The sequence below is a fragment of the Trichophyton rubrum genome (assembly GCF_000151425.1).
Source record: "Trichophyton rubrum CBS 118892 genomic scaffold supercont2.10, whole genome shotgun sequence".
NCBI classification, from domain to species: domain Eukaryota; kingdom Fungi; phylum Ascomycota; class Eurotiomycetes; order Onygenales; family Arthrodermataceae; genus Trichophyton; species Trichophyton rubrum.
In genome coordinates this window covers 128,423-151,999 of record NW_003456419.1, presented here as the reverse complement: position 1 = coordinate 151,999, position 23,577 = coordinate 128,423, and the positions used below count along the sequence as shown (strand labels likewise).

Genomic DNA, 23,577 nt, shown 5'->3' with positions numbered 1-23,577 from the left:
TGTTTATTCTGTTGAAATGAGAGAAAGTCTGAGTTGGATCCCAATATTTGCGGCTCTTGAACTTGTCACGACAGCCTGTAGAATTGTGGGATAGATGATTAACTGAGGCCATTGGAGGTGCTGAATGCATATGAATTTGGTTGAGCTGAACTGGAAGAGGCAGTGGCTGGGTCGGAGGGCCTGGAGGAGGAGCTGGCGTAGACTTTTTCTGAATAGGTTCTACGCCCGCAGGCATTCGAATGCATATATGCTGCAAGCTTGGGATCTTTGCAAGCGCCGCAAAGACTGCCGGATTGAGTTCAAGGCCCGCGTTCCATCTATACTGCTAGTTAGAACAAGCCTGGTATTATATATGAGATAGCTAGTGCTCCTTTATGGTTTATATAAAGCAAATTGTCCATACCGAAAGGATTCCAGTGTTGATATCCTCTTGATTGACGCAAGAAGGAGGTTGTTGAAAAATTTTCCACAGGGGGTATCATATTTAAACTGATCTGCTATCTGCTCTTGGAACTGATAGTCATTATCATCGGTAAGCGGGGCTGTGTCCAAGTATATTGATTTGATATATGCCGCATAGTTGAAATCACTTGTTGTCAATGTCTCCAGTTCCTTCGCGAGGCGGTCAATCGGCCACTTGTGCTCGAGATCGCTCTTGGGCTGGAGAATGCATTCGAGAGATCGGTAGAGTCGAGAAGCAGCATGCTCCCTGACCGACCTTGAAACCAAACACAGGCTGACTAGATCCTCTGGGTCTACCTAAAACACAGTCACAACAGGTATCAGTCGTGAACAGCAAGGTAGAGTAGAAAGTGGCCAGAAGGCTGTCTACAGGTATATGAGCTATCACACTCACATGGGAGAAGATAGCCTCGAGGGTTTCAAACGGGAGTTTCATTAGACGTGAACTCTCCATCTCGACTGTTGTTGAATGGATGCTTTCTTCGATTTTCGTCATTGTGTCTACTTGGACGGAGCTTCGGGAGCTGCACAACCAGCAGAAATGCTTGCTCAATTGTCAGATACAAGAATTGCGCCCGGTATTGTCAAGAGCTGAGCTACGATATGCTGTGGTTCTCTGGTGAATGTCAACGCGAGGACCGGACGAAGAGACTCTCACGCCCGACTATTCACGTCTCTGCGATGAACAGATAGAGATAGAAGCAGTAATTGTTGTTGCTGAGTCGAAGGCTGGCGACCGAGTACGAGAAGCAGTGTTGTCTTGCCAGGCAGCAGGGCCGAGCGAGCTGAGGAGAGAATTAACTAACTTAACTAGCTAGATCGTCGCAAGCAGACAGGGGTTATAAATATCGACCTGCCGAAACGCTCACACGGGGCGAACACAAGACGAGCACACAACAGGAGGTAAAAAGGACGACAGAGGGGATGAGGAGAAGCCGGAGACTTGATATATCAGAAAGAGCAAAAGGACAAATCGAAGGTGAGGTTGAAGCCTCATCAGACTTCCTAAACGGGACGAAGGGCGAGAAAAGCTTGGGCCACTCCCGCATGATGACTAAGCCGGGGAAGTTTCGACGACGCTTTTGATATTCCATATCAACGATAGCATTATTATTATTATTATTATTTTTATTATTATTATGATCAACTACATATTATCATCGACGACTTCGACTCCAACTTCGCCTTCGACTTGTACCTTTTGATGGACGGGAAATGATAAAATGCAATCCTGATACGTTGCCGTGATACCGTTCCACAGGTCGATATCGAGATGGAGCTACGGCTCCTCTACCCCTTCCTGGCCGCCCTCCTTGCCATCTTCCTTACCAGCGGCGTCTCCTCCGCGGCGCATACCTCCAACTGGGCAGTGCTAGTGTCTACCTCCCGTTTTTGGTTCAACTATCGCCATCTCGCCAATGTGCTATCTCTATATCGGACAGTGAAGCGCCTTGGGATACCAGACTCCCAGATTATCCTTATGCTACCGGACGACATGGCATGTAATCCTCGAAACGCATTCCCCGGGACGGTATATAACAATGCAGATCGTGCGCTGGATCTATACGGAGACAATATAGAAGTTGATTACCGTGGTTATGAGGTCACCGTGGAGAGCTTCATCCGCTTGTTGACTGACAGGCTGGGTGATGATGTGCCGCAGAGCAAAAGGTTGGGCTCGGACGCCGGTAGCAATGTGCTTGTTTACATGACCGGGCACGGTGGTGACCAGTTTCTTAAATTCCAGGATTCGGAGGAAATCGGAGCCTGGGACCTGGCGGACGCGTTTGGGCAGATGTGGGAGAAGAAGCGATACAACAAGTTGCTCTTTATGATTGATACATGCCAGGCGAACACCATGTACACACATCTATATTCCCCGAATATAATCGCTACAGGCTCAAGCGAAGTAGACCAGTCCTCTTATTCCCACCATGCAGACAGCGATGTCGGTGTTGCTGTCATCGACCGCTGGACTTATTATATCCTAGAATTCCTCGAAACACAAGTCACCAGTGCGAACTCCAAGCGTACCCTAGGCGACTTGTTTGATTCCTACGATGAGTCAAAGATCCATTCCCAGCCTGGGGTAAGATGGGATCTATTCCCTGGTGGTGAAGCAGAGGGTAGACTGAGAACCGTCATGGACTTCTTCGGTAATGTTCAGGAAGTGGAAGTTGAAGCAGGCAGCAGTGTGAATAACACTGAGCATTCGGTCAAGGAAGACCTTGTGGCCATTGCCAAGTTAGTAGAACAATGGAAAGAGATGGAGAAAGAACACCTGGAAAATACCACTGACCCCTCTTCTGTGGGTCAAAAAAAGCCTACCTTGCCATCACAAACAGGCTCCCCTATTCATAAACTGGCTGGACCGATGAAAGTGCGTGACGCCGATGATTGGAGCAAACATATCATTGGTTTATCACTTTTGTTTGGGATAGGGGGCGTGTGGTTTGCTGGGTCTCTTCGGGGAAGGTCATAACACAGGCCCTAAAAATTTCTACGTCTCTAATTTGTAGTGCGTTTTCTTTTCACTCGAGCTTAGATTATATCCCCTTTACATTGGTAATACAAGATTCGGCCCAGCGCTTGGGCAATATTGCTACCCTGCAGAGTTATGCACATAAAGATTTATTTAACCATAATTTAAAAGAATATGCCGTTCATTATTCGCTTGCTTATCATGAGCCCCGTACAATTTAGACCAGTATATACATCAAGAGTCAACAAAAATTTCCAAAAAAAAAAAAAAAAAAAAAAAAAAAACAAATAAAAAATAAATAAAAAATAAAAATAAAAATAAAAATAAAAAAATAAAATAAGGTAAAAATAAAGATAAAACAGAACAAAGTGCAAGGAGCGAGCATAGGAAAAGATACAGTAGAGCGAAAAGAGTGTAAACTAGAAGACCCAGTTTAATCTAAGTACAACAGACGAACGTCATCCCAGTTGAGATTTCATAAAATGTCAAAGAAAAATGAAAATTGCGAAGGCAACAAACGGGGGAAAACGTGAAAATAAATGGGAGAGGGGGAATAAGATGCTTTTCAAAAACGCTCCAACGCAGCAAACGAAATAACATAAAACAGTTTCAAGGTATGTAGTATAAAAAGTGAATTAAGAGCACAGTTTGGTTGGTATCATCCAATCACACTCCTGAAGCTAAGAGCCTCAAGAAATGCCCCGAGATCCTCTTTTTGTACTTCAACAACACAATGCTCGAAGCTGTCTATTCGTACTCTGGCGTTGGTCTCATGAACAACCTCTTGGAATGCAATACCGAAACGATTTCGTATCAGGTTCTTGCTGCTGAAGCTGTCCAGCTCCGGCTCCGACTCTGAGTCGGATTCCGTATCTGATTCGGAGGAGTCTGCCTCTTCAGCCAGCTCGTCGTCATCATCTTGCATCTCTTCTCTTCTTTTGGCTCGTCGTTCTTCTCTCTCAGCCCTTTTCTTTTCTCGTGCTTCTTTCTTCTTCCGTTGTTCTTCGCGTCGTTTGGCCATAGCTGTAAAGTCAATGACACCACCGCCTCCACCTGTTCCGACTACAACATAGACGTTTCGGTCTTCATCCAGACCAGCAAGAACCAGTGGCGTGCCAGCTGCTCGTCTTTTCCCAATCTTCATCCCAGGTCCTTTTTCCTTCTCTTGTATACGGACGGCCTCACCGATCCACAATGCCAGCTTTGTAAGTGCACCTGGGTTTGTAAAGAGCTTCACATCAGGCCCTTCCTTCACCACAGCAATGCGAAAAGCACGAAGATGGCGAATTTGATGTTTCGAGAGAAGAGCAGTCCCCGTTCGTAAGATCGCTCGGTGGAGGTGTTGAGCTAAGGGGATTGCCGTGAGGAGTTGCGTAGGTGAATCTGAAGTGGAAGCCAGGGCGTCATATGCACTCCAAAACCGAGAGTGCACATTTGCACTATCGGTTCCCAACTTGGCTGCCTGAGTTGCACCAGCCAACACTTCGCCAGAATGAGAAGAAAAGGCCTGGGAAACAGTTGTAGATGGACCTAAGGAGCCTACCTCGAGTATAGACCCCAGTATCACGCCAACATCTGTAGCGGATAGACAGGCCTTCCATCCCCAGCAACGAGCAAAACCCCATCCTTCGCGTGATCCTGAACGTCCGCCAGAAGACGCAGGAGGGACCAGCCCTTCCATGCCGTACATGGGAGCATATTGAAGCATCTTCTGGCGTAAGTCACGTTTCAAGTCCATATCCATATGGGTATAATTTTGTTGGCACTGTGTTAAGCTGACGCCCATTTTTGCCAGCAGCTTTCTTAGCCGTTTTCGTCCGGTTTCATTCCAAACATGCAGCCGAGGGGCAAGATATGGACTATGCAGCATGCTGTCATAGAGTGACCAGTGTCGCAATAATAAGAGACGGGGTTCTGGGGAGAGTAGAATAGAGGTGTCGGTTGGTGACCGCGCGTTCGTAGGTATGACCCCATTTAGTTCGCTTCTTAGTGCCTCTCGACCAGCATCGTTGTCATCTGGGGGGTTTAGACGACGAACTTCGTCTCGTAATATCTGTCGGATGCGTTCTCCTCTTTGCCCGCCCCATCCAGCTGAGCCACCTGATTCGGAAGCATCTGATATGCCCACACCGGACATTGTTCGTCCAGAGAGTTCCAGACTCGAAACGCCAACAATTGCAAGCCATAACAGGTCATTGTCGTCACGGCCAAGCTCAGATGCGAGAGAATATAGTAAGGACGAGATAGGCTCGGAGTATGATGTGCCAAGAGAATAGTAGGCTTGAAGAACAGACTCATGTTTTCGTTTGAGTCGGATTAAACGTTTTCGTAGTGTACGTGTCGAAGGTTCTTTGGGTAGGATGAGAGATGGAGTATCAGAAACTGGTGAACTGGATCGAGACGATTGGGAGGAGTCGTGTCTTCCCTCTCTCAGTCTTAGGGGTGAAGCAATTGAAGACCCCTACTAAAGTGTTAGGAGGCCAGCTTAAGCAAGTAGTGCAGAAAACTTACCGAATTACTCCTTCGTCGTTGGGCTGGGCGACCATCTTCATCTTCAGATGCAGCGATATCACCATCATACCGGCCCGACCAAGATTTCCTCTTCTTACCCTGTGTTTGTATCTCCTCATCTGATGTAGCATCATCGTCGTCGTCACTATCTTCCTCACCAACTTCAGGAAGAGTCTCGAGAGTATAGTAGGCTTCACGTTCAACGGCAAGTTCCTCGTCAATGTCACCATCATCAAAGGCGATAATGCCTCCCTTGCCTGGTCTGTACATATCGGTCAAGCGGCCCCTATCTACTCCGTCAACGCCCGCTATAGCATGGGTATCAGATCCTCTCGGCGTGGCTGGTTCACCCATTCCTCCAAAAACGTTCGTCAAATTCCACGGTCTTCGCGCGTCGATGACCCAGACTTCGATTCCTCCCATGTTCCCCGGCTCATCCTTATTCACATCTAGACCCAATGTCTCACACAGATCAACCAGGCCACCCACGCCTAAACACACCACAACCCCTCCACTCCCACCGTTCGATGTATGCATTGGGTGCACGAGTTCCGCGCCAGCTTGAGAAAGGTCGCCATATCCGGCGATAGGCTGTATTTTGTGAGGTATATAGTCCCTTTTCAGTAGCGCTGTGAGGATTCGACAGGCACATAGAGCATCTGGCTCCAACGCCACGAGGATTAAAACTGGAGGAGATAATGGATTATGCGACCTGAGCAGCTGCTGGTAGAGATGAGAAATGAGGCTCCGAGGGAGATACATTGCAGCTTAGTGCACGAAAAGGGTCTTCGTCTGTATAGCAGCGTGTTCTTGGTGCATCTCCTCCTTATCAAGCCTGGGTACGGTGGTTGATGTCGACGGTGGTGTGTATGAACGTCTCTCTCTCTCTCTACTTGAGATCCAAACTAAACGCGACTGCCCAGGCACAAAGTGTTTTGCACCGCGTCAAACGCTAAAAGAGATCTTTAAGGTTTCGTAATTACGTTACGGTTAACTAAACTTAGTCATCTGTATTGTGTTGCTTAGTCATGTTTGCTTATATAATATAATTGCGGGACGGGCCGAGAGCCGAACCTCGGCTTAGGTACCTCCTCTGTTCAGGCCAAGATGCATCAATCAATATACTTAGGCATCGCATGGATTCTAGGGCCTCAGGCTATATAGATGCGGGGCTTACTCGGGTCAATGTAGATTTGACAAAGTTGATAGTAATACTATTAGAATGGAAGTTGTTTTCTTATGGTACGGATGGCTCCAGGATTCTTAACGAAATGTTTGTCCTTCCATTCCTGCTCCAAGTATTGCCAACACATCGCGACAGTCTATATAACTAATGAACACAAAATACAACCTCTTAGACGCCTTCGTAATCATTTCGTACCCTAAGTCGGGGGATTTATTTACTTTTCACCGGCTGATGCTTTTGTTCAGGCTCCCATTTCAAAATTGAGTATTCGATATCCCAAGACCCTATTATGACTTTCGAGCGGATTTGTTCCTTGAATCCGTGACGTTTATACAGACTATAAGCCGCAGTTGAGGATTCAACCCAAAGGGGGAGCATCATTTGCTTGGATAGCTGGATTCCCCAGTTTACCAGAGAGCCACCAATCCCTTTGTGCTGGTGTTCTGGTGAAACGAAGAGAATCGAGAGTTCTATATTCGCGAGTTAGGCAGAATTTTTGAATAAAAAGATATCTAGACTTACGAATGTGTGGCTCTTTAATAAACCTCATTTTTCTATCCATCACATCATGGATAACCGTAACTGCAATCCGTCGTTCTTCCGGGTCATCCAGCCATTTGAAGCTTTCCGGCTCCAGGTCAGTTCGCTTTAAGTCTTCAGCAGAGTAGTTCGGATTGAGCCTGTAAAGCGCAGCTCCCAGAATTGTCGGGCTGTTTCCGATTCCGTTGCCGTTCCCATTTACACTCCCATTTCCGTTGCTTTTTGCGTGGCTGCTCGGGACCTCATCTGCATCAATGACCTTCAGCCACAGAGCACCACCCCAGAATTCTGGCTCATGGCAAGTGTATTTCTTTTTACACCGCTCTCGATTTAGAGGGGTATCTTTTCCATTGACGAATTGGCAGAATTGCTCGGACGCAAAGGCTTTGAATTGGACCTCAACGAGTTGGTCCCAGTCTGCATCAGTGACTCGGGTAATAACCAAACGAACCATAATGTAGAAAAAAAATTCGTCCTTGTTAAACAATCCTAACTCAATGCAAATGGGCACCCTTTCTTAATTAGTCAAACATAAAATGCTGGTAGGATATGGTATCGGATTCTGAGTTCAAGCAAGCTAAGTCTTCTCTTGCTCACTGTCAAATTTGCCACAAGCAGTGACTGATAACGATGCGAGTCTAAACCACAGAGGGAGATAGTCTTACTTTATCCTTTATCATGTCCAATCGAAGTCGGCTCTCTGTAGGATGCCTTGGTTGTGGTTGGAATTAAGGGGCTGTAAAGTTATGAAAGCTAAGAGTGGAGGAAAAAATGGCTCGTTAGTTCGTACCCTAAACTAACGGCTGGGTAACTCTCTGTTAGCTAATTTTAGTAATCTCCGCTTAATTCCCTGCATGTACAATTTATGGCCAAAGCAATGACAGATTTCTAAGATGACTAGTAACTCAAGAGGACTAAGGAGGACACCTACCTGAGCATAGAGTCTGATGCAGAAGCGTGGGTGTGGCTGCCTGAGAGATAAGGCTAACCCGCCTACTATATACGTAACGATGGATAGTTGATTGGTATTTCGACCTGCCTATGAGGGTTCTGTTATTATTTATGCGTACCCGAAGCATCGTCATTCAGCATGGGACTCGGCAAAGGGTACCATGTCTCCCAAGCTGTCGGGTGATCGCCTGAAATTATCTCTGATTAACTTCCTGTTCAGGAGAAGGACGGTAGGGGTGGCCATATGTGTATCATGTCGTGGATGATTGCTATCTGCGCAAATGCATCCCAAAGTGTTGACGAGGGAGCGTGCCGTGTTATTGAAGGGAGAGAATGTTTAAGTCTAAAAAATGTGCCTTGATTGCATCATGCCATAATTTCAAGTAACCTTGCAGAGTACTCTACAGAAACACTCGAGATCCAACGCCTGATACCGACTCCGTCACCTCATGCTACCCTCTACCACATACAGATCATGCCAGATGCATATTTTCATAATTGCTCATTTCAAAGCTTTCATGTTCAACTGTCCAACCCCGGGTCTCCCGAATTATCATCTGCTGTGATTCGTGACTTTCAATCGAGGGAGCTTCCCCGCGGTTGCGGGTATGTGATAGAGTTCTTGTTCCGGAGGCATCATTCCGGAAATCTGCCTGGGAAGTGCCTATTATCTTCCCGAACTCGTTGGGAAAGTTAGGGTCAGTCTTGGAACTGGACCCAGAATTATATGAAGGGTACCTGCTGGTCCTTTTGTGACTTCCCTGGCCCCATCCAGTGTTGAAGGCAATGAAAAATGGCTTTAGGCAGGGTATAGTGGCCGCCATTATACTGTAATGTAAGAGTATTTCCGTCCATATGACGTATGACACCATTGAAATTGTTGGGTCGCGTAGATCTACTACGCCATTTATTGTCGTGAGTCGAAATATAGAAAATCCTACCACGCTAATTTCGACAGACACCAACAGTTAACTTTGGCAAATGTAATCCAATCGTGGTTGACACTTACGGGAGTCTGCAGGCAAAAGCGCCCGCTATAACGAATTTTCGGCTCATCACCATCTGCAATCCCCAGATGAGATATACCAACATTCCAAACATCATGAGCTCTGATAAAACGTCAAACGCAGTGATAATTTGCCAACGTAATTCCTGGATATCGAAAAGCGTTGTTAGCAGGATATGACATTGGGAAGATCTAGGGCAGCAGTTTACACTAACGATATGATGGCACTTATCGCTCAATATCCAGGGGTTTGAAATGTCACATTTCATGGACATGGCGAATGTAGCAGCCATTCCCCATAGCCCTATGAAAAGTGCAATTGCGGCACACCCACGTTTGTATAGAGTGTCACGCCCCAACCTGTATAGGAGCAGACCAACGGCGGCTTTGGCACATGAATATGCCAAAATGAAGAGTATATCGCTGATATAGAGAGTCTGGTAGATGGAGTCAGCTTCACGTTTCACTGTAACCGTTAGAGAATGGTAAAATTGAGGTAAAAGTCATACCTGTTCAGCGGTATTTATGTCAGTCGGGCGTAAGTGTTCTTTCGCTTTTCCTACTCCCTGGCTGACCGCTTTCAGTAACACACCGACATGAACAATGCCTAACATCTATAGTATTTTAGCTAGAATTAGTCAGGCCAGGCCAGAAGAGCTCAGAAGTCAGAATAGCATACTGATCCTATCCCTGCCACCAAATCGTCCAGTCCAAAAGGGCCATTGATATCTGAACGTATGTATATCCGGATGAAGAAGCACAACACCATCCACGACATCAGAAGTGTTGAGACAATAACGATATGTCCACTTTGGTCGGTATCAGTGACATGGTGGGCGCGGTGACCATCTGGGACGCTAAATGGGCTCTCCATTAAGTTGTCGGCTCGTAATCATCAATAAACAAAGGAACATTGATTCTCAAGCCCTGGAATGCTGTGCAAATGTTGGACTTGAAATCCGAAATATTGTCCCGTGGCATGAAGTTATATTCTGGAGATATTCTGGAGAAAACCAAGCAAGCGATGAAACGCCAACTGATATCACCAAGCTATGGTTATCAGAAAGAACGATATGAGAGACTCCATAAAAGAAGCGCACTGGTAAATGCGTTACTCTGTATATATGATCTGTAAATTCAAGTCACTTAGCGGAGACCACGGGCGAATAGGAGCAGTGTAAAAGTTCCGTAACGAATGCAGTCTTCTTGTTCGGGGATGCAGGGACTTGATGGCAAGACGAAAATGCAAAAGGTCAGCCAGAGGGAGCAATGACTCGCGGTATTTTTCGAGAGCGCAGACGTTCAACTATTCCCGGTGCTCTGGTCCGGGCAGAGTCCTAATGAAAAAAAAAATAAACCCTTGTACGCCTTGATTTTCGTCCCCTGCCCAAGTGCACATCGGTATCCAGGATGCAATGAAATTAAATAATATCTAAATATGCTCATGCCAGAGCCCGGAGGCTGGGGGCCGTTGCGAATATGTGCTCCACCAACATCAGAAATGAACGATCACATCAGAGATGGTTGAAACAAGCACACATTAATTGGGAAGACATGGGCAGTGAGTCGAGTGGATTCGTCGAGATGACGCATATTTCAGATATGGCTTGTTAATTGGAGAGAAGGGCAACGTCGGAAAGGATCCTGTCCGTGCTACAGGGCGCCGGGGAGTTGAGACCCTACATTAACACAGTGTTATGCATGTATGTGCGTAGGGAAAAATACCTTACGTTGCACATTGGTAGGGAGTATGATAGAGTAATGCAGCAAGGGCCCAACAAGGGGAAAGAAGGCCACTCAAAGTGTCGTGGACAAGAAGGTGATCTTTCCCTGTGATACCAGGCGAATGTGCCACGATATCCCTAGGCGTAACAATCATCGCACCAAGGGATTTCCAACCGAAAGCGTTGGCTGTACATAACTAGTTACCCGATAGTTCTGGCTTGGGAAAAGATGGCGAGACGGATTGGCGTTTTTGTGTGCCATCAGACAAAGAAAGACGATCAACAAAGCCGGATGGCCTGTAACCAGAAGTCAGGAGCATTGAGCCGAAACCTAAATAAACCGTTATTTAAGCTTAAGACATACATGACGGAGATGGAGTTGCTCGGTCGTACTTACGCGGACCTCACGAAGGGGTCAGGTCACAAGTTTGACCAGTCCAGGCCATCAACATATTGTTATAGCCCAACTTCCGCCACCGTAGTTAACTAAGAGCGTGGAAATAGGGCCATTCATTCTCTAGCGGGGCTTCTGCTTTCCAGCGGAGGAGCTTGACATCTCGTGCAGATAACAGACGGTGACGACGCTTAAATCACCTTCATAGCAGCAGGAAGGTCGAAATATACACCCTGAGCGTTCCGGGACAGCGTGCGGATTCCGGGCCTCGCAGTCCTGTCAGTAATGATGGCGTCTTTCATTGGCAGGCCGACCTCGTACGAGTTCGAGATCCTGGTAATTAGTTGGTTAAACCAACGACAGCACAGAGATGCCAGTGGATCGTTACATCGTTATGCCTGGCAGCAAGCCCCCTAGTTATAGTCCTCCGCTGGTATAGCACCAGACGAGCAAGAAAGACTCAGCGCAGCCTGCAAAAGCTCCTCAAGCTTTTCTTTCAGCCAAAGCTTCTGGCCCCGGCTCTGCCGTTCATTGGCACAGACTGACGCCGTGTCTCTGGGCGAGGGAGACCGCAGATGTTGGTTGCAGTGGAACATGCCCTGCATGGCCTTGATATACCCAGTCCTTTGCTGGTGGCATGTCTTCCCCGGTTCACCTGATTGACAGTGATTGTTGCCGTTGTATCCTTGCTCAATTTTGATACTCGGGGTCACCGTAAAGCCATGGGTGCGGTATAGTTATCCTGCCTGACCCCCCTTGCGAGCAGGAGCCTGTATGTGTAGCTGCATGTATGTATATACCCGGACCATCCAGCGAGCCTGCCGCCCCGGAGACCAGCAGAGAGCTCTCCGTCTTCCCTGCTCAGCCCAGAAGGGAGAACATGTCCATTTGCTCTGAAAGACCCCCCCCCCCCCCCCCCCCCCCCCCCCGGGGAAAAAAAATGGCCCCCCAAAGAAAAACCCCGGGTGTCGTTTCGTCCGGCATCTGTACGGCGGGCGGGCTTTGTGCGAGGTTCCCGCAGCGCTCTCCTGGCCTCCCTCTTAAAGGACGGCCGCCCCCAGGCCCTCTGTCTTGCGCTCCCGTTCCTGCTTCCGCCTGCCACCCATCAGCAGTGTCGAGCAGGCCGTCGCCATGGGATTCAAGTCGGAGATCAAGCATGACCTATCCTCAGAGGCCAACAGCCCAGCGGTCGAGGAGGCCGGCGAGAGCCTCTCCTCGATGCGCGGCGGAACGCTCCAGGACAAACGCGACATGTATCGAATCGGCAACAGTCAGGAGTTGAACGTAGGCGACTCTTCTTTGCCGTCTTCTTTGAATAACTGGCTAATTGTCTCCCTGTAGAGGAACTTTCGATTTGTGTCTGTCTTGGGATTCGCAGCTGTGCTGATGTGTACGTGGGAGGTTGTCATGATGTACGTCCAACAACACTGCGAGATGAAGGGGAAATGCACACAACCATGGACTATGAGAAGCTGATGTCGCCCGTCTGTATACCAGAGCGAGCACTACTGGTCTAGTAAACGGAGGGCTGAGTGGCATGATCTACACCTACATCGGCGGGCTGTTTGGCTTCTCGTTTGTGATTCTGTCCATGGCCGAGATGGCTTCGATGTGAGTCTTCAACGGGCCTCCCTCCAGGCCAGGCCGCAGGTAGAGGGCATGCTCACCATATACTCGCTTCTACAGGGCTCCAACGTCTGGAGGACAGTACCATTGGGTCTCTGAATTCGCGCCGGCCAGCAGCCAGAGGTTCCTGAGCTATGTGACCGGCTGGGTCTGCGTCCTCGGCTGGCATACGGGCATTGCGGGCTGCTCCTATACAGTTGCGAACATGCTCGTCGGCCTTATTGCAATAAACAACCCAGGCTATCAACCTGAGCGGTGGCATGGTACTCTGCTGATTATTGCCATAGCCCTCGTGGCTATAGTCTTCAATACCTTCTTTGCACAGAAGCTGCCTTTCATCGAGGGGGTCATCCTCCTCGTCCATGTATTCGGATTCTTCGCGGTCCTGATCCCTCTCTGGGTCCTGGCTCCCTTGAATTCATCTGAGGATGTCTTCCTGAATGTGGTCGACCGGGGGGGATGGGGAAATAATGGCCTCGCCTGTCTTGTCGGATTAGGTGCCCCCATCTATGCCCTTATTGGTATTGAACATATATTCCTTTGAAATGGCACGCAAATCACTAATCTGAATGTATAGGGCCTGATTCCGCCGTTCATATGTGTACGCCTTCTCTTCCTACCTTCTATTACACCATTGAAAAAACCGACTCATGTTGACTGACCCCCTGGTATTAGCCGAAGAAATCAAGGATGCTTCCCGAGTATTACCCCTGAGCATGCTTTGGACCCTCATTTTGAACGGAACCACCGGTTTGATTATGCTCATCACATACGCCTTTTGTGTGTATGACATCGATGCAGTCCTCAAAGACCAGACCGGCTTCCCCTTTATTTCCGTCTTCTTGCATGCTACCCAGTCTGTTAGGGCAACAACAGCAATGACATCCCTCATATTGGTCCTTCAGGCCTGTTCAGCCATCAGCAATGTTGCCACTACTTCCCGCCAGCTCTATGCATTCGCCCGTGACGGTGGCATTCCTTTCCCTTCATTTTTTGCCAAGGTAACTATGGCTTCACTCTCCCGTGGCATCCGAATGCGGGCACGAAGCTCTATATATCATCGCACCGCTGACCATAATTACCGTATAGATAGATAAACGCTTCGTCGTCCCTCTCAACTCTCTCTGTGTCAGCTTCTTCATCGTCTGCCTGCTATCCCTGATAAACATCGGGTCAACAGTTGCGTTCCAGGCCATCATATCGCTTGGTACTGCCTCGCTTCTGTCGTCGTACATTATCTCCATCGCCTGCGTTCGCCTCAGGCGCTGGCGCGGTGAGCCACTTCCACCAGCTAGATGGAGTATGGGCCGGTGGTCCAGCACAGTTGAGACCATGGCGATACTCTTCCTTCTCATCGCCTTTAGTTTCTCATTCTTCCCCTTGGCTAGCAAAGTTGACGTGACAACTATGAATTGGAGCTGTGCCATTTTTGGAGGAGTGGTCATGTTCTCTCTGATCTATTACGTCCTGCATGCCAGGCATGTCTATAAGGGACCAGTCACGCGAATAAGGCCCTGGGCAGAAGCAGCTCGAATCGAATAATCGAGTGTAAGGTTGCTGCTCCTTCTATCACTCCTTTAGCCTCTTCCTTCGCGCAGATACCAAGTTAATCCCCGTGGCTTAGCCATTTAATTCATGAGCTTGAGGAGACTAGACTTGCATGCACGAGATTTATGTAAATAAATGGACCCCCCATAATGATGATGGATGATGATCTCTTTGCTTGTATGTACATAGAAAGTCGTTGTTTAGCTAAATAAAAAAAAACTACACCGGCAGCTCACCCAAGATTCCAGCTTGGCAACGATTTTCAACTCCCGCTCTTAAACGGAGAAATGGTCGAGTACCTGGTTGACGAGGGGGCTACGATAGTCAGAATGCGAAGGATCAGGAGCGGCGTAGACTGAGGCTAAGCCTTGCCCGATACTTGGTGATTGGTTACCTACGAACTGAGCTGTTGGCTTTTGACTCATACAGGTCCAGGGGTTGATTCAATACAAAAACCCTGAGGCCACGCAACGCTGCCAGACATCGCCATAATCTTCCCCCAGAAATCCTGATTTCGTTCACAAGCAAGCGTCCCAGCAATCATGGATTTCGATCTCCTATATGACCGGCCTGGGGGCGAACCGTACCTGACTATACCCGGGCACCCAAACATTATCATCACTCCTCCACGGATCGAGGATGCCAGTGATCTCATCAGTATCCTCAACAATTTCGAGGTAGCAATATGGCTGCAAGGCCCTCCATACCCATACCCCGTGGAGGAGGCAAGGCAATACCTGAGGACAGTCAGCATACCCAGCTCGGTGCAAATTAGAAAGGAAATAGAAGCACACAACAGTAGTATTAACGGAGGCGGACACGGAAACGAGACAACCAACCATTTCCTGAGCGGCTGTCCAGTGACTTCAATTCGAGAGGTAGACCCAGAAACTGGCAAGGAATCCCTTATAGGCTGTATAGGTATAAGGAGAAATGACTTCTACGAGATCGAGGATGATGCAGTGCGAGAGGCAGAATTTGAAGCCAATGCTGCAAAGAAAGCTGGAGATGGAAGCATAATATGGGCAATGGGGAGTAAGTCTCTGCTTCTTTATAAGCCCCCAGATAGGCCAACCATTGTTGGAGTTATGGCTGATAAAAATGGTGCAGACTTCCTTAGCCCATCCCATAAAGGACGCGGTATCACGACAATGGCAGCGAAGACTGTGATTGACTGGGGCAGGAAGCATATGAACATCAAGGAAGTCCGAGCCTCGATGTTTGATGGGAATATAGCCAGCCAAAGAGTGTATGAGAAGATCGGTTTCAAGCATATATCTACCAGAAAGGACGCCCTGACGAGAGCTGAAGTAAAAGGGGGTGGAAAAATAACGATTCACATTCTTACTTCGAAAAAACAGTGACGGGTGGGCTGCATTTCATTAGCTGTATCGTACATATGGGGAATCTATTGCTCAATGTACTTCAAGAATTAGGCTCGGTTCGCTGAAAATACAAAATCTAGGAGCAGAGATACATGGAGTGAAACAAAATTTGATATAAAGGGTATATATATATATATATATATATATATATATGTATAATGTGATAATGTCTGTGAAAGATACATATTAGTAACGGGGTTGCTAGTTGTGTTCATATTCGGGGATTCTGACCTTGAAATAATCTGGAATTAAGCATCTGTACTTGAACTGGCTTAGTAGCTGGCTAAATACACTCGGGTATTAGATTCCTGAAAAACTGTGAATGCGCATACGCTTGCTGGATGTATGTGCATGTATATATGGCCGTCAAAGTGAGAGACGATACAAGGCTCCGGGTCACGATAGGCAGTCTCCCGAAGCAAGTCGTTGAGAGAAAGCTTACATTCCACGAAATTATAATTCAGAGGCTCGTGACTTGCTGAAAAAATTGCAGGTCGTATCCTTATATGGACATCAAAGTAGCGAGGACACCACTTGAAACGTATGTCCTTATGAAGGTAGGTTCCATATGAAGTTCAAATTAGCTCCTTCGAAACCGGACCAAGCCTGGTTGTTACCGTCTCCAAAGGGTGCCATTGAAGGATCAAAGGGCAATGATAACCAGTCATCGGCACTGATGTCATTTAATGAAGAGATCGGATCCTCAAAGACAGGATTATTAGAAACATCCATGGAGGAATTCATAGGGGCAGAGCCAACTCCTTCGGGAGAATACTGTACTTGAGTTTGCTGTAGAGGATGGGGTAATTGCTGCTGCTGCTGCTGCTGCTGCTGTGGTTGTTGTGGTGATGCTTGCAAACCCTGGGTTGCAGGCGAAGCATTCTGGTTCTTTGGCAAGGGAGTAACAGAAGAAGGGCGAGTTGTCGACCGGCTGACTTTTGGATTCTTATTTGATAGCACAAAGCTTCTTCGTAGTCGTGAGAGCAGAGAGTCTAGCAGTGTTGCATATCGGGAGGCTAAATGAATGTCATCTAGTGAACTCGATCGCAGAGCCTGGATACTCTTTGTCAAGATATCAAGAGACTCTTGAAGTTTGGCATTACGCACACCTAAACTTAGGGCTTTGAGAAGGAATATTGACGAGCTTGTGATGCGTAGGAATATTCTGACTGGCGAGAATCGAAGAGCACCGTTTTCGGCGAGCGTGGTGACTTTTTGTAATAAGTTGCATGAGCCGTCAATCACTTCTTGTATGAATTCATAGTCAATTTCGTCCATGTTTGCCTGGCGAACGTCATCCATAACAACGTCGGGGTCTGATTCATTGAGAACACGCTCCACGACCGCTTGCATTCCGATGGAATTGGTGTAGACTCTAACAAACTGATACTCAATGAATATCATATCAACGAAAGGCCGTGAGAGGTCTATGTATATATACTGTTAGCGGGGCAGGGAAGATATGAAGTGCGCCACACTTACGTTTAGAGTCCAGATGCTTCTGCCGCCATTGAGATAGTAATGGGCGGAAGTGATCTAGAAGCCCAATATACCGGCCACTATGCAACTGTTGTCGTGTAAATGTTGCAGAGGGGAAGAACATGTCCGTAACGGATTTTGCCAACTTCGTCAACTCGATCCACGAGTTCATAAAAGTCTGCCACTCGTCAATACCAGTATTGAGCGACGATGGGGCAACTATGGAATGGTTCAGGCTTTGCGGCATTAGGGACATGCACCCCAGCCTGGATGCTAGCTGATTGATAAACACGTAAAGCAGCTGGCGTATACGATGGCGAGGGAAATTCATGGTTTCTTCAACTGGGAAACCGTGGTGTTCTCCTTCCGGGCTCGATATAAGGCTTTTAGCCCTTGAATCGTCCGTATCGAAGATTCCAAGTTCATGTGCTAGAGTTAAGCCAGAACCAAGCAACATCCATGACATTCGATCCGAACGGCGTGCAGGCTCAATGACATCCTCCAGCCATCTGCTTGATGCGGACACAGAGGAGTCCGGACTTGTCGAGTCATGGTGTTCTGGAGTATTGTCCATCATCAAATCTGAGTCCCATCCATCACTCTCGGGTGGGAAATGTAGAGACCGGGGATGCCATTCTGACATTACTAATAGGGCCTCGATTGTCCCAACAGTGCGAGTCTTGGCCTTGGAGCCTTTCTCCTGCCCGAGCATCACGCGCATAATTAGATGTTGACAGTGCTGCCAGAGCCTTTGGTGGATGAAGAAGCCTCGGGACGCTCCGCCCACGCCGGGTAGGGTATGGTATCGGGATGAAATCATGAGAATAGTGCAACATAGAACAGGCTCCTGGGAGATGAGCCAGTAGTGATTTCTATGATGGGAGTAGAAATGGGAAAGAATGGGAGATAAAGGAGCCATATTCTTGAAGAACCTGAGAACAGTCAGTTAGATAGTCATAGCTAAAAAAAAAAAAAAGGACTGCGGAGCAGGGTAATGACATACATATCAACATAAGTCACTGCCTCTCGGGATGAGAACCAGCCCATCTTAACAAAACGGCACTGATCCCAAACAGCCAATACGTCTGGTTCGACGTGAGAGAGCTGCGTCGGGTCCGATGTGGGAAAACCTCCATACGAGATAGTTGATGTTGGCGTATCGTAGGTGCGTACTCCTGCATGGGACTGTGTCTTTTGATGTTGCGAGTAGGGGCGTTCCTGTCCTGTACCGGTACCTGCACCAGCACTACCGTTAACATCATCCCCAGTACCACCTTCTTTCGATATGGATGGCCGCCGATCAGTAGATTCGACATCGATCATTTCATTGTCCTGCTCCTGTGCAGCAGCTTGGAAGAGAATGTTCAACGCATCGTTCCCACTCGACACGACAGTTCGCATGACTGAAGTATGCAGTCCATGGGAACTACTTGACTGTGCACCGGCATGAAGACGATCCGATGAGCTACCTCGATAATCGCGTCTATGGACATTATTCGTAGCGGAAGAGGTCAAGACAGGTGACAAACTGCCGGTGCTGCTCATGTTAGCCGGTGTAGCAGGCGCAGTGCGGCCGACGGGGTCAAAATGCATGCTTGTATGTCCGCTAGCTGTGCTGGTATTGGAATTGGGAGCCCCCCCAGTCGCACCGGGTATGTTGTGAGCATGGTGCCCCGTTGAGGAGGGTGTGTCCCCAGCATTCGATACGGAGTAGAGCCCATCATGAGCCGATTGGTTCACCTGGTTGGCTTCCTCCGTATCCGCATCAGCACCGGCTATTTGCCCTGCGCCGGCATTTGCAGCGTTTGTAGTGGTAGCGGCAGTGGTAGTGGAGAAAGTGGCTGACGTCTCCGGTGCGGATGTGTTCGTGGTGGAATCTAATATAGAAGATTCAAGATGAGCGTCAGCCAAATGCTCCATACATGTACGCAGCATTATCCCCCAAACCCCAGCTGCACGACATTAAGATGCGCGTTATGAGTCCCGCCTGTCCGCCCAACTCCCGCCATTTATCCGCCCTCCGGCGGCAGAAAAGAGAAAAAGAAACAAAACAAAGCAAAAAACAAAAAAACCTGGGCGGAACGGCGGAAGGCGGGGAGGAAGGCGGGGAGGAGTGGCAGTAAACAGCAGCAGGTGTAATAATTACCCTTCTTCTTTTTGCGCGCCCAGGCCCGGTCCTCGCTGAACTGGCAGTTCCGCTGCTCTCTGCGACATCGCAGACACGGCGGGCCTGGCGGAATCCCGCGATCGTTGTTCCCGCCGAGCTCGCACTTCGCCTTGCGCTGACGGCAGGACATGCAGGCCTTATAAGTGCGCAAGAACTCTCTCCGGCTCGACGCCCGGCTCCATGTTGGCCGTTCGACCTCTGCACCCTCCATGCCTCACGTCTGGCCGTCCCGGCTCTCTCCCGGCTCGTCTGCTGTGGCTCCCTCTCTCTCTGTGGCGCCCGTTTTTTCGTCTGCCTTCGGCCTGAATCTTCTTTTCTCGTCCGCTCGCTCGGGGGGTCGGCGTTCGTGCAGTTACGTGATGTGGTGTCGCCGTGCCTCAGCCCAGGTAACGACAGACATGGCGATGCTGGTGCTGGTGAGGTTGGCGATGCGAGGAGAGTGCAGTTGCTGACGCGCGCTACCGGCCTCAAACGTCCCAGCGCTCCCCCTTGGGCGGCTTTCCTTGCTTGATCGGGGACTCACTCTGTGGGGGAAACGGCCGCAAGACGCCAGCCGCGGCCTCGGCAAGGACAATCCCGCTGCTAGCCGAGCCAGTCAGACTCAGTCGCTTGGTCAGCAGATTAGGTAATAGTGATAGATTATTAATTTATGACAAAGCAGATTACTAAGCAGGAAAAATCCGGGGAAAGCAAAGAAGCAGGCAAGAAGTTGAATTAGAAGAGGTAAGTAGAAGGGCGGACAGCCTTGCAGCGCAAAGAATAATATGTACAGTGAAAGGAAAGTTGATTAGAAGAGGCCTAGTTGCGGACACGGATGGGGTGAGCCTCCGTGTTGAAGACGAACTTGTCCTTTCCACTACGGCTAATCTGCCAGTCGGCTTCTGCAGAAAAAAGTTAGCCACCTCGAATCTGAACATTATTTGGGAGTAAAAGGCAGTTCCAAGGGAATATCATACCATCGGAGAAAGCCAGGTAGGTGTACTTCAGAGTCTCTGCAAAGAAGAAGCTGGGCTGGCTGTCCGTCTTGGATCCGCCCTTAGCAGCGTTGACATCGCTGATGGAGGAGAAACCGCTGTCCGTCTTTGTGGTTTCGCTGATGGCCACAAAGGCATCCCAGATCCATTGTTGATACTGTTTAGAGCGAGGGGAAATTAGTCGAGAAAGCAACATATGAACCCGTGTGCATAGAATGACGAGTATACATACCTTCTTGTCTCCAGTGACTCGGTAAGCGTAGTAGAAACTCTCGATGACCTCAGGTCTCAAGACATAGCCAGAGCTGTTTATATAAAAGCCAGACTTGGCGAAGAAGGAAGCCTGGTCCCTGGGGACGTTCTTCTCGTCCCAACCCCAGGATTCAGGTCCGATCTTGGTCACTGTGTTGGCATAAGTCTTGTGGCAGCCGTCAACCAGCTTCAGTCCGAATCGGGTGAAGTCAGGTCGGTTTAGCTCTCGTCCGCCGAGGATGAAGTTGCCTCCATCAAAGCAAGCGAGATGCTGGGAGCTCTTGACCAATGCTCCGTTTGCCCAGGCTCCAACAAATGTGGTGTCAGGGTGTAGCAAAGGGGAAGATTTCAAATGTTCAATTGTCGACTGGGCAGCCAGCACCCATCTATATATATATATTTATCAATACTGATTGGTTTGTAATGATACTGGGTGCATGAATTCTTACCTGTCTTTGTATTTTCCAAACGTACTACTGTCGTAGACGTACATCTTGATCAGATATTCGTAAAAGGAATCATCACCACCCTCCCAGCTGGCGCTGGCACGCTCAAACTTGCCGGTCTGGATGTTGATGCTTCCTCCAACAAGACCGGGGAATACCTCGTTCGACTTGGGCTGGGGGTTGAGCAAGTACTCCTCAGCCTTCTGGGCAAGCTTGCCGTACTCTTCCTTGTTGGTCAAGTCAGAGAGCCGCGTCCCTACGGACGAGTCAGTTAGTCGTATGCCATGGAGATGTCACATCGTATCAGATAGAATCTTACACTCAAGAACCAGCGTTCCGACCGTTGCAAGGCCGTTGCTGGTGGCGCCGTCCTACATTAAGCCGTGTCAACCCTGCCATGTCCCATACCATATCAGCCAACGACTTACAGTAATCTGCTTAGGAATGTTCAGGGTGTTTGAGGGAATGCCGGTGGTAGAGTTGAATGAGAATTTAAGGACATCCGCAAGCTCTACAGCTTTCTTGAGCAGGACATCGACTTTTTTGGGCTAGATAGAATAATAGTCAGTGATTTTGAACCTTAAACCCGTAGTTAATGGTGCGCCTCCATAGCTAAGCAACAGTTGGACCTACATCTGCGTTCATAGCTCCTGAATCCTTCAACAGGTCGTAACCAGATATCAAACCCCCTAGGTAGCGGATAGTGGTCTCAAACAAGCTGCAGAGATCGTCTGTCTTGCTGAAATCGATCTTGCTAATATGATCCAGGATCTGGTTCACGACATCTGGCAAGCCCATGATGATGGCAGTCGAAAGCGCATCAACTGGCGTGGCTCCCCAACCGTTCCTAACACATAATAATAAGCATGGAGCGACAAATGGTGATTGCTGTAGATGATGTATGCGTATATAACAAAGGCAAAATAGGGTAATAGAATATCGTACAGTGGGTTGGATCCCCCGTTGGAGACTGGCCGGAGTTCGTCCATTGGGTAAGCGTAAGTCATATAGCCCTTCCACGCATGGCTGAATGCATCTTTGATAGCTTGCGGTTTGTCCTCATCGGCAAGATCGGCAAGGCCCACGAATCGATGCTGGTTCTGATTCATGGTAGGCAGGGCGAGGGAGGAGAGGGCGAGCGAGGAAACGCCCAGGAATGATAGTGACCTCATCTTTGGTTATGTCCGTATGCTCGGCGTCCAGTGGTATAATAAATGAGAGAACGAAAGGACGAAGAAGAAGAAGAAGAAGAAGATAGTAGGATCGCAAAGGAGGGACTCGATGATTATAATATATAGATGCAAAGACGGAAAATAAGAAGAAAGCAACCCACTGTCTTGCTCACCAGGCGGGATATCAGGCTCAACAGCAGCAATCAGATATCATCTCATCCCACAACCCAACTGGGAGATGGAGAAGGGAAGAGCAAGCCGAGGGCCCCTTAAACTCGAGATCCCTTGATCGACATGAAGGTCTTTTTCTTTCTTTTTCTTTTCTTCTTCTTCTGCTACTACTTTGCTTCTCCATCTTCTTCAAATCATAATAATATTACTCCTTATGGGGGTCCCTTTGGGCGTCTCCATGTCCACCAACCCCCGGCAGGAACAGAGCTTCATCCTGGCTCGCTCCTCACCTGGCCATGCAAAGGGAAGAAAGAAAGAAAAAGAAAAACAGGGAGATAATCCCTGGTCAACTAGCGTGTTCGCAGTGGAACTCCCAGATCTGCTTTCCATCACAGATATCACAGGTTGTTGGCTGTTTGTGTTCAACTAGTTAAGCTCCGCGCAGTCGGACCATCAGGAGATCTCAATTTCAGCCACTCTGACAGCCATTTTTTGGATGTACACTCCATGTTTCTTTTCCCTTGCAGCGGTATATACCTCGGAGCAGAAACAATGGTTTTGTTGTCCGTTCCACGAGGTAAGATGTGTGAATATATTGTTCCGAGTGATGGTTGATGCAAGGCAAGGCATCCCGGGCGTGGTGCTCTCACAGAGTTGGTGGTTATGTATTATATTATATCTGCTGCAGTGCTGCCAGGGACGGAAGAGACTGACAGGTACTCCGTCCTCGAGTAGGTATCTCTCGACCACTGCCTCCCTCGTCGCCCACCGTCCTTTCTCACACCGAGCAGCTCGCCTGGCGCGCCGCAAAGCTGGTAGAGCGTCGCACGAAACAGATATCAGACGACCTGGGGACGCATGCCCAACGAAGCGGTTTGTTAGCCATCGTCATCCGCCGCTCATCTCGCCAGGGCTGGCTCCTTTGCCGATGTCACGGCCCCATGGTTACGAGATGAGTTTTTGGGTCTTTGGTGCCGTTTCTTTGCTTTTACCCTCATTTACCCCTGAAAGTGATCAGCAGCTATGGGGGGCAGGGAGGGGAGGACACGCTTCGACAGGTAACAAATAACAGGCGCTTTTCTTTTTCCTCTGCGTTTCTTA

The 23,577-nt window shown here is 48.6% G+C and overlaps 9 protein-coding genes across 10 annotated transcripts in view; 3 read left to right on the top strand and 6 right to left on the bottom strand.

Moving 5' to 3' along the window:
* TERG_07414 (uncharacterized protein) overlaps positions 1-958 on the bottom strand; it is a gene marked incomplete at both ends in the record, with an annotated part of 2,915 nt that extends 1,957 nt beyond the window's left edge. The window contains 3 exons of the mRNA XM_047748775.1: positions 70-317; positions 404-759; positions 857-958. Coding sequence (XP_047604764.1) covers positions 70-317; positions 404-759; positions 857-958 — 706 coding nt within the window. The remainder of the gene's footprint in view (positions 1-69; positions 318-403; positions 760-856) is intronic.
* A 640-nt stretch (positions 959-1,598) lies between these two features.
* Positions 1,599-3,192, top strand: TERG_07413 (uncharacterized protein). The gene has a single exon (XM_003231746.2). The coding sequence runs from the start codon at positions 1,736-1,738 to the stop codon at positions 2,942-2,944; it is 1,209 nt and encodes a 402-aa protein (XP_003231794.1). The 5' UTR covers positions 1,599-1,735; the 3' UTR covers positions 2,945-3,192.
* A 410-nt stretch (positions 3,193-3,602) lies between these two features.
* Positions 3,603-6,217, bottom strand: TERG_07412 (cell division control protein 45; the record flags this gene model as incomplete). Its single annotated transcript, XM_003231745.1, has 2 exons — positions 3,603-5,405; positions 5,456-6,217. The coding sequence occupies 2 exons, from the start codon at positions 6,215-6,217 to the stop codon at positions 3,603-3,605; spliced, it is 2,565 nt and encodes an 854-aa protein (XP_003231793.1).
* A 634-nt stretch (positions 6,218-6,851) lies between these two features.
* TERG_07411 (uncharacterized protein) lies at positions 6,852-7,635 on the bottom strand (the record flags this gene model as incomplete). The annotated part of the gene is made up of 2 exons (XM_003231744.1): positions 6,852-7,111; positions 7,164-7,635. 2 exons carry the CDS (start codon positions 7,633-7,635, stop codon positions 6,852-6,854), a joined length of 732 nt encoding a protein of 243 aa, XP_003231792.1.
* Positions 7,636-8,605: 970 nt separating this feature from the next.
* TERG_07410 (uncharacterized protein) lies at positions 8,606-10,012 on the bottom strand (the record flags this gene model as incomplete). Its single annotated transcript, XM_003231743.1, has 5 exons — positions 8,606-9,077; positions 9,142-9,284; positions 9,354-9,575; positions 9,648-9,752; positions 9,818-10,012. 5 exons carry the CDS (start codon positions 10,010-10,012, stop codon positions 8,606-8,608), a joined length of 1,137 nt encoding a protein of 378 aa, XP_003231791.1.
* A 2,375-nt stretch (positions 10,013-12,387) lies between these two features.
* Positions 12,388-14,424, top strand: TERG_07409 (uncharacterized protein; the record flags this gene model as incomplete). The annotated part of the gene is made up of 6 exons (XM_003231742.1): positions 12,388-12,540; positions 12,598-12,668; positions 12,754-12,867; positions 12,943-13,403; positions 13,558-13,883; positions 13,972-14,424. 6 exons carry the CDS (start codon positions 12,388-12,390, stop codon positions 14,422-14,424), a joined length of 1,578 nt encoding a protein of 525 aa, XP_003231790.1.
* A 548-nt stretch (positions 14,425-14,972) lies between these two features.
* On the top strand, positions 14,973-15,794 carry TERG_07408 (uncharacterized protein; the record flags this gene model as incomplete). The annotated part of the gene is made up of 2 exons (XM_003231741.1): positions 14,973-15,465; positions 15,541-15,794. 2 exons carry the CDS (start codon positions 14,973-14,975, stop codon positions 15,792-15,794), a joined length of 747 nt encoding a protein of 248 aa, XP_003231789.1.
* Positions 15,795-15,984: 190 nt separating this feature from the next.
* On the bottom strand, positions 15,985-18,255 carry TERG_07407 (uncharacterized protein). Of its 2 annotated transcripts, XM_003231740.2 has the most exons (2): positions 17,298-18,255; positions 15,985-17,242 (listed from the first exon to the last, which is right to left on the bottom strand). In XM_003231740.2, exons 1-2 carry the CDS (start codon positions 18,211-18,213, stop codon positions 16,365-16,367), a joined length of 1,794 nt encoding a protein of 597 aa, XP_003231788.2. In that variant the 5' UTR covers positions 18,214-18,255; the 3' UTR covers positions 15,985-16,364. The 2 variants fall into 2 exon arrangements, with proteins under 2 accessions (XP_003231788.2, XP_047607233.1); XM_047750388.1 differs by having other exon boundaries at positions 15,985-18,255.
* Positions 18,256-20,079: 1,824 nt separating this feature from the next.
* Positions 20,080-22,305, bottom strand: TERG_07406 (uncharacterized protein; the record flags this gene model as incomplete). The annotated part of the gene is made up of 7 exons (XM_047748774.1): positions 20,080-20,342; positions 20,418-21,073; positions 21,137-21,389; positions 21,453-21,504; positions 21,562-21,681; positions 21,767-21,980; positions 22,079-22,305. 7 exons carry the CDS (start codon positions 22,303-22,305, stop codon positions 20,260-20,262), a joined length of 1,605 nt encoding a protein of 534 aa, XP_047604763.1. The 3' UTR covers positions 20,080-20,259.
* Between the last annotated feature and the right edge of the window lie 1,272 nt (positions 22,306-23,577).